At 35.5% G+C, this 9,374-nt stretch overlaps 1 protein-coding gene across 1 annotated transcript; it reads left to right on the top strand.

The window, feature by feature from the left end:
- The first annotated feature begins 422 nt into the window (after window positions 1-422).
- On the top strand, window positions 423-1,598 carry LOC145667918 (uncharacterized). Its single transcript, XM_081735343.1, has one exon. It carries the CDS (start codon window positions 423-425, stop codon window positions 1,596-1,598), a length of 1,176 nt encoding a protein of 391 aa, XP_081591469.1.
- The last annotated feature ends 7,776 nt before the right edge of the window (window positions 1,599-9,374 follow it).

Raw genomic sequence — 9,374 nt, 5'->3', positions numbered from 1 at the left:
ATTCTTAATATTATATATGCTTATAATCTTCGAATGCTCATTACATAATTAAATGAATTTTAAATTGAGCTATTTTCTTTACAGTTTCTATTCACACCATCAGGATGATGTTTACAAATTATATCCATGTTTACCTACTCATATCTATATTATTTGTAAGGAATTATTGTTGCTTTCACACCGTACATACTTCAGATCAACTTTTGCATAAAGAACTTAAATTATGTGTTCACTCTATATTGGAAACATATTTCCAAAACACAAGAAGCCTAACGGTTTCACAGGACCAGAAGATTGAAATAGGTGATGTGTTATTACAAGAAGACATCAAGCCTATCGTTCGTTTGGAATCCAAATATACTGTGGAATTTGTATCTCGTGCTTATGGGGTGCATTACTACTGGTATTATGAAATTCAGAGAATGGACTATGTTATTCTCGTGGAAGATATTCTTACTTTTAGAGAAGTAATCAGTCATTTAAAAAGGTTACCTTTGTGGAATCCACGATCTAAGTTCCTGACAATCATTTATTCCTTTAACCTAATTTCTCCAAATATCAGTGAAGTGTTTCAAACGTGTTACAAAGAATTTATATTAAATGTTATCCTCCTTACAGTTACTGAAACTAATCAACAGTTTGGCATTCAAAATCAGAGCACTTTGATGAAATTTCGTTCGATTTTAGTTTACACTTATTTTCCGTTTACAGGAAAATCTTGTGTGGATACAGAAGGGATGCTCCTAGATATATGGAGAGGAGATAAGTTTCAGAATCGTATAAATTTGTTCCCAAACAAGGTATTAAATTTACATAAGTGTACTCTTTCTCTCACTCGTGCACATTTACCGCCTCAGAGCATTATTGATACTAAATCTACTGGTGTTGTAAATTTGATGGGTAAAGATGGAATGTTAATACAAACGTTATCTCAAAGGCTCAATTTCTCTCTGAATTCGGTCTATGGAGCATCTATTGAAGATTATCTCTCTAAAGGGCTTGAAAAAGGTATTATAACTGGTTTATATGAAGGAAGGTTCTTGCATATGAATATATACGATTATGAGACCCATGTTTTTGATTATGTATTTTCAAGAAATTTTGTTCATATGATATGGGTTGCTCCAGCCCCTGATATCTATCCCCAATGGATGAATTTATATTTTCCCTCTGAACCGCTTCCCTGGCTTTCCATATTAATAACTTATTCTGTTGTCACTCTTCACATGTATGCCACTCAACGAGCAATCTTAAAAAAGCATCAACCCTTATACATGGCATTCCTGTATAGTCTATGCATTCCATTAGGAGTATCCACAAAATCTCCAGAGAAGGTTACCATTATTAGGACTATGTATTTGCTGTGGGTTTTCCCAGCGTTAGTGATCAACACTTGCTACCAAGCTGCTTTGTTTGGGTTTCGTACTAACCCAAAGAAGATTCCTCCCATAAATTCTATGAAGGGAATCGTTGAAGCTGGGATTGAATACGGCGGATTAGAAGGTATGAAAAATTACGTAACTTCCTTTAATGACTCTAGTACTCGTACAATATACGAGAATTGGAAAGCTGTAAACACGTTGGAAGAAGCTTACTAGAAGATAGTTGAAACTAAAGGTTTTGCAACACTATGGACACTGCAATACACAGAATACATCATTTACAGTAAATCTTATTTAGATAACATTGGAAAGCCTCCTTTGTCAATAGTCCCAGAAATAAATTCTTATTTTCCTTGTTACTATTCTATAAGACGAGGATCTCCATTTGTGGAAGTCTTCAATTACATTGTTGAAAGCTGTGACACTTCCAGTTTGTTTCAAAAATATAATAAAGATGTAATGTATTCTGCAGAAATTGGAGTTCAAAGAACACATCATACTGAAAAGGTGAAAATATTAGATATTTCAGCATTAATAGGTTCTTTTGCTCTACTTATTCTTGGATTACTTACAAGTACTGTCGTATTTGTTGTAGAACTGATAGCAAATCAACTAGAGAAAAGATGTAGAAAACTCACGCAATATAAAGGAAGGAAAATATACGTCAACAAATAAAACTGTTAGAAGTATCGACTAGTATTTGGAGAAATAAATATTCTTGTTGTATATACAATTCTATTCACGGAAACCTTCATTGCTTTCCAGAGACTCACAAATCCTAGTTTGCTTTCAGAGATTATGTCTGAAAAAAAAGGCCCTTACATCTTTACGAATTCCTTTAGGTTACGATCATTTTCCGTGTATTTTTCTTTTTCTTTCTCTTTTTCTAATAGTAGAATCCAGCTTAGTACAAATTTAAAATACCTTACGGCACAAATTACAAGTTAGTAATCGTTACAAGTTCGTTACAAGTAAGAAATATACAACATACCGTTGTATATTATGGCGCTCGACGGAGTTTTCTTTTATTTATTTTATTTGATAAAAGGAAAAGAACTCTGGACCGTTACCCTTAACATACTTTTTGAGTGCTACTCGTACATATCAAATATAACATATCATAATACATATGCATTTTCTTATTTTTTACATTAAAAACATGATTATTCATTATATTTGATTATAATCATTGATTACAAGGCACACAAAAAGTTACGGTCACTTAATTCAAGTCTGTTATGGGCCATAAAAAGGTTAATTGTTAATACTTTTAAATCTTTGGCTATGTGCCAATAACTAAAGATTATTGATATACATTTATTCTAGGCAAATTAAAACTGAATCCGTAATAATATTGAATTTCGAAGTTCTTTCAAAACGTATAAATGTTGATTTTCATTACTCGTACTTTTTTCCATGAAATACATGACATCGATTTTACATAATATACATTACTCTCATACGTTTACATTAAAATATCATTTTTTATTCTTTAACATTTATATTATTAACCTATAATTCGAATGTAACAAGAACACAAAAGTAAGAATTGTTTCAATACAAATTCCTTATGGAACACATAAATTATTAACTTCAATATACATTCTCGCATTACAAACACGAATAATGCGATTAATATTGCGTTTTTCAAATCAGAAAAACACATGAATAGTGTGACATACAAGTATCAAATAAAATACATAACATTAAAGCATATGTTGACATAAATTGAGTATTTACTGTTATAGATATAAACTCAAAGATTAAATAACATAAAGTAAAACGCAATAAACCAAATTACATATCCATAAAATATTTTCGTTTTTCTCTTTTGAATAGTAATTTTCCCCTTTACATTAGCTCACACCGTAACTTTAGCTTAAGTTACATGTCCAACGACTTCATATAAGTTACATTGAAACTCGTAAATAGGAATATAGTATTGCGCGTTATTTACTTCTACAATTCTTCGTTTCTTACTTTGAGAATTGTTGCCATCTATGATTTTTCTACGAAATCTAATTTGAAGAAAATCAGATCTAATGACCACATGCTTTCTACATGTAATGCGACTGCTATTGTTATTACTACTAAGACTAGGTTCGGTTACACAACCACTACCACTACCACTGTCGCTACTAGGATTAGGTTCGTTTACATAACCGGTAAAATTAGATTCGGATCTCATTCGTTTCACTGGTGTGAAATATCGTGTCTCCTTATGGGTCTGTACTTGTTCTTTACATGACATCCACGGTAGTCTGTCCTGCCATGGTTTCTGTTCCGCGAAGACTCCCTCGGAGCATCCGATGGATCTTTGTCGTACTTCATAGATGTAGCCGCATTGTTATCCGGCGGATAATTTTTGTCTGACTTCTTTCTCCTTTTGTCGATCCACTCTTCTCTTCGCCAATCATCTTGACTTCCATCTCTGTCTCGTACACTGGGATCACTCTTCAATCTCACATGAATATATCGAAGTTGATTTCGATTAGGGTTGGTTTGGTTCAAGTTATAACTGTATTGATCCATTGAAGAATTTTCAAAATATCGCGACGACATGCTTACATGATTGAAATCAACGCACTGCATCATGTTCCGTAAAGGTATCATCGGATTGTTCGCTATTATCATCGGCCAATCAATACAAACATTGGTGTGAACACACGTCTTCTTCCTGAAATTCACAGATACTAGACTCAACTTTCTTTTTGCTGCCAGTGTTATGTACATACCATTAAATGATTCTATTACCATTACTTCATCTGCAGGATTAATATCATGGCATGATATGTACTCAACATGATACTGTGAGTTCAAGTAGTCAATAGCATTCACTGGACGAAAACGATCATAACTCTTCACACTTTAATGTATACCAAACACTTCATTACACATAGCATCCATAAGGCAATCAAAAACATTCGACTGAAAAGAAAAGTTGGGATAGTCTGATTCAACCAATACGGCTGTAAGTTTTTGCGAGAACTTAGTACCTTTCACTCAAAATCTACATTTTCCGTTGTTTCTGTAGAATGTTCAGGTTCATTTTCATTACTCGTATTAACCTGTGGTGAGATTTCTTCAACCTGTTTCATGTGCTAATCCTTTCGTTCCATTTTATTATCATATTGCTCAACTTTTGTGTCTACTTGATGATTTATCTGGATCAATTGCTGCTGTATTTCGTCCCATTTGTCGTCATTGCGTTGCTGTAGTTGCTCCAACTTTTCATCAAGATGTTCCATTTTTTGCTCTATCTTCTGTGCTTGTAAATCCACTTTTTGATCTAAGTTCTGTGCTTGTAGATTCATTTTTTGGTCTAACTTCTCAATTTGTTGAGCCTGATTTTGTGTGATATCTCTCTTAAGACATCCATTAGTTTCTCTGGATAATTCCTTTCTGTCTGAACAGTTTGGCTATCAGTACTCATGATCTTCCGATTTATTATTTTCCCACTTCTTAAAATAGTGAGATGAACGTTGGGCTCAATGGTGCTCGTTTTACTATACTTCTAACGATGCATTTCCTTTTTTTCACTTTCCCGAGGTTTCGGCACCAATTTTTAGAACAGTTCAAATTAATTGTTGAGCCCATTAAAACACACTATTTCATCTTTTAATATACTTATTTTAATAAATATAACAGAGAAATGTACTTTATACTTTTACACAACTTTCTAATATGTCTGCTTAACTCACTCTATAAAAACTATTTATTTTTAGTTGTCATGACAATAACATTTCAAAATCCTATTTTTTAAAAAACATTTGAATATCCTTTTTCATAGACAATATATGTAATATAATTCTTTTTCTTTCTCTTTTTCTAATAGTAGAATCCAGCTTAGTACATATTTAAAATACCTTACAAGTTAATAATTACAATTTAATAAGTTTTACAAGTTCGTTACAAGTAAAAAAATATACAACATACCGTTGTAGGGTCGCAGTGCACCAGGGGATGATGGTTTGGGCATTTCCTTTTACCGGCGTTATTGGCCTCTTCTCAGTGCAACTCTTGTATCGATCTTTAACTCTTTGTTGTCGGGGATTTTTTCCCATAATATGGTTATTGTAGTGCTCATCCCGAAATCCTCTACTGCACGCGTGGTTACTGATTACCGACCCATTTTCTTATTACCAGTAGACCTCAAGTTATTTTTACAGCCAGAGTACGTGCTATTATTCAACGATATATCAGTTCTTTTCAGGCGGCGCTTCATGAGATGCATAACATACAGTACACCCTTCGCTCTCTCCGGGATCTTTTCACATATTCCCATTCTCGTCACGTTACCGCAGGAGCCCTAGCAGTAGATCTGGCTAAGGTTTATGACAGCTTGGATCATAATTTCCTTTGCTTAACGCTTGAAGCGTGGGGCTTTCCATTGGCTTTCCGTCAAGTAATTTCCAACCTTTACGCTACATGAAATTTCCGTATTCAAATTATGGCCATTTATCCTCCGTTATTTCGTTACAGCTTGGCTTGCGTCAAGGGTGCTGTCTCTCCATCACGTTATTGGCTTTAGTCTTAGACCCGCTCCTTAATCGTTTGGCAACGTTGTCTCCTTCTGCACCCTCTCTTATTCGCAGCCAAAAATCTTTGGGTTTGCCGACGATCTGACCATTACCGGAGTGGATTCTGCTGCTCTTCAGGGAGCTTTTCCTGTTTCACAGCGATATTCTCTTTGCTCTGGCCTTCATTTTAACGACAGGAAAACTCACGTGTTACAGTTGAATGGCTTTCAGTTATCTGTGAGCACTCCTGGTACCCTGTGTCTGCCTCATGTCACTTCTTTAACAATCTTAGGCCTTCCCTTTACGTCACACCCTACCCCGCAGTATGACAAGATTTGGTCCCCACTGTTAACACAGGTTCGCCGTTTGTTTTATTCCCAGTGTTTTCGTCGGCTCCATTTATTACACCGTATTCAATTTATCAATATTTTTGTTGCAACCAAACCTTTGTACCGGGCGCGAGTTTATCCATTACCGGAGGTATACGCCAAACGGTTCGAATTTTTGTTTCTTCGGCATATCGGACGCGGTTTTTATTTCCGTATTTCGCGTACCGGGCTTTATCTGCCACGTTTCCTTGGTGGGTTAGGAATAGTTAATATCCGCTTACAATGCCGAACATTGTACATGTTAGATTACTACACTGCGCTCACTTCTGCAGCTTATTTCACTCATAACTGGATCAGTTGTTTCTGGCCGAATTATGAGCATCCTTTGAATCCCCCTTTTATTCAATTTGCAGCCCAATGTCCGCCGTATGTCCAGACTTTCATCCGCTATTGGATCTATTCAGGAATGATCATAAACCTACACCTTCACACTTCCCATTTGTTATATCTGCCCTCCTAACGTTAACTTATCTTCAGACACGGCTGCGAGTAGTACATCATTTTCCGCAAGTCATTTGGCAGCAAGTGTGGGATAATATCTCAACCTCTGTACTACCTTCGTACATGCAAGTCACCTGGTTCCAGGTTGTACATCAGTTTATTCCTACTCGCGCGCGCTTATTTGAAATTCAACGTGTCCCTGATGCGTCGTGTGATAACTGTAAGCAAGAGGATACTTTGGCTCATCGTTATACACAATGCGTTCAAGCTCCCCCTATTTGGCATGCTTAGCAGGAATTGTTAAGACGTATTACTTGCCGTCCTCCCTCTCAGTTTACAGTGGAGCACTTGTTATTTCCTGATTTTTGTTTTATCCCCCACACTAAACATTAGGCAGTGCTCTTTCTTGTTGCATGCGCTCTTACATATTTCCAGCACTATATGCCCTTGTTGGATGAGTGCATTTATTTCGACTTTCTGAGGCCTACACACTCTACTCCCCGGAGCTGAACCGGCGGTTTTTAGAAGTCGTCTTGCAATAAACTCTTCGCTTACTTTAGAAAGAGTATAGTCGCACTATTATTATTATTTAATTTTTATTTTTTTATTTATTTATTTTTTATTTTTTATTTATTTATTTTTTCTTTTTTCTTTATTATTCTTATTATTTCTTTTTATTATGTATTGATTAAGTTGAATTACCTTATTGTTAATGATGTTCTAGGTTAATTTTTCTACAAGGACTAATTCCGTTCTTTGCTAGTTATGTATTAGGCAGTTATGTGCAATAAAACTTCAGTTAGCCAAGTAGGTAAGACGCTCTACTTCTAACAGAGTAATCCATGTTCAAATCTCCCTACAGCTAACTTTTTTCTTCCACTACTGAAATCAACACCTTGTTTTGTGTTGATTTGACACTAAAAGTGGTATTCACGCTGGGTCACTGCATTGTGTTGAACATGGGCGGAGTTAGGAATTGTCTGCTGGGGGGTCAGACCTTTTGGTCGTTCTCGGACCTGTAGAATACTCCTAGACGTGTGTGGAATTAATATGAATAACTCATTTTTGGTCAAAATTTGGGGGCAATGCCCTCCATGCCCCCCATAGCTTCGCCAATGATGTTGAATCAACACAGCTATTATTTACTGTGCAGGACATGCGTTGTAAAAAGTCAGGTTAAAGACACATACAAAAGTAATCCAGGGCAGAGGTTCGAATTCACAAATACGTGAAGAAATTTCATTTCTTCAGTCAAAATTAAATGTGTTGTAAAGCACCTTTACTATTGACAATAAAAGGCAATGGAACCAAACGTTAAATTTCAATTATAAATGCCGGACTCAAATTACTGTAGGAAATTAAGTAGACTATCCTAGAAACAGAAGAAAAATTAAACATGAAGAAATAATTTAATAAAAACAAGCTAACAAGGCTATCACACTTAACTTTATTTAAAAAAAGAAAAACGCAGAGCAAACGTAACGATTTCAATGTTCTAACATCTTAATGTGTCATCCGAGTAACATCGAAAACGTTACGCTTGCTGTGTGTGTGTTTTAAATTCAAAAACTGTGTTTGCAATTTCGAGACACGAGACGAGACATTTCACGAGACGTCTCGCCTCGTGTCCCATCTCGAAAACGAGACGAGACAAGTAGTATGTCTCGTCTCGCGTCTCGTTCCAAAGAGTTTTGTCTCGTCTAGTGGCAACACTAGAAATAGCTCATTTGAACCACTTCTGGCTTGAATATGGAGTTAACGGGTGAGATGTAATATATTTTTGGATGCAGAATCAATGGAAGAAAACCAGTTCTTGATATCACTTACTTTCTTCGCTCTGGTATCTGTCACACCCATACGGATGAAAACACTCCATAAGACTTCCGACTTTTATGCACGGCATAGTTTGGAAGTTTAAAACCTGTCTAGTTTCATAAATATTATTACCACTAACATATCAATGATACTCTTCTGTATAATTCAAAAAGTTAGGCGTGAAATTTATGCCGGCTTGGAAGCAGGTGTGGGAAAACCTCTTGCTACATCAAATTTGTGGGTGCTCAGGTAAAACCAATATAATCTTCCTATTTTAGATTGGGTTAATAATTAATAGGTCATTTCTACTGTATATCAACTTCACGGACAAAAGTGACTCGTGACTTAATGAAAATCCATTTGCTGGTTCTTCAAGGTCAATACATCAACAAAATAGCTAATATTAGGAGTATACGCGACCCATTACTTCGATAGAAGAGGCGAATTCAACACACATGTTTACGTATAAAAGACTAATACCTCAGGCACTTAGTAGAAGGCTTAACTGGGTGGAAGCAACATAGTGTAAAGGAATCAATGTGTTTGTGTCGGGGCTCACATTGAAGACTGTTATTATAGATTTATTGATTTTGTGCGTATGTCTTTTATCAGCGGAAAATGATGTGAACTGTTTGTTCTTGATTATTTTTGTTTGTGTTTTGTGAAGTTTCGATGTGCTTCTGAAAAAAGTACAGATACTTTTTATTATACGATTATAATTACATACGAGAAATAAGTATGTTACGAACTTGAGCTCTGAAAAGCCAGTAACCCACTGACTGATGTTTTGCTGTGTCAGCATTTTGTGGATATAATGTGTTTTATGT

This window comes from Thermobia domestica, chromosome 13 (genome assembly GCF_964235325.1).
Source record: "Thermobia domestica chromosome 13, izTheDome1.hap1.1, whole genome shotgun sequence".
NCBI classification, from domain to species: domain Eukaryota; kingdom Metazoa; phylum Arthropoda; class Insecta; order Zygentoma; family Lepismatidae; genus Thermobia; species Thermobia domestica.
The sequence above is the reverse complement of the archived record's forward strand: the minus strand, read 5'-3'. Positions and strand labels throughout refer to the sequence as shown.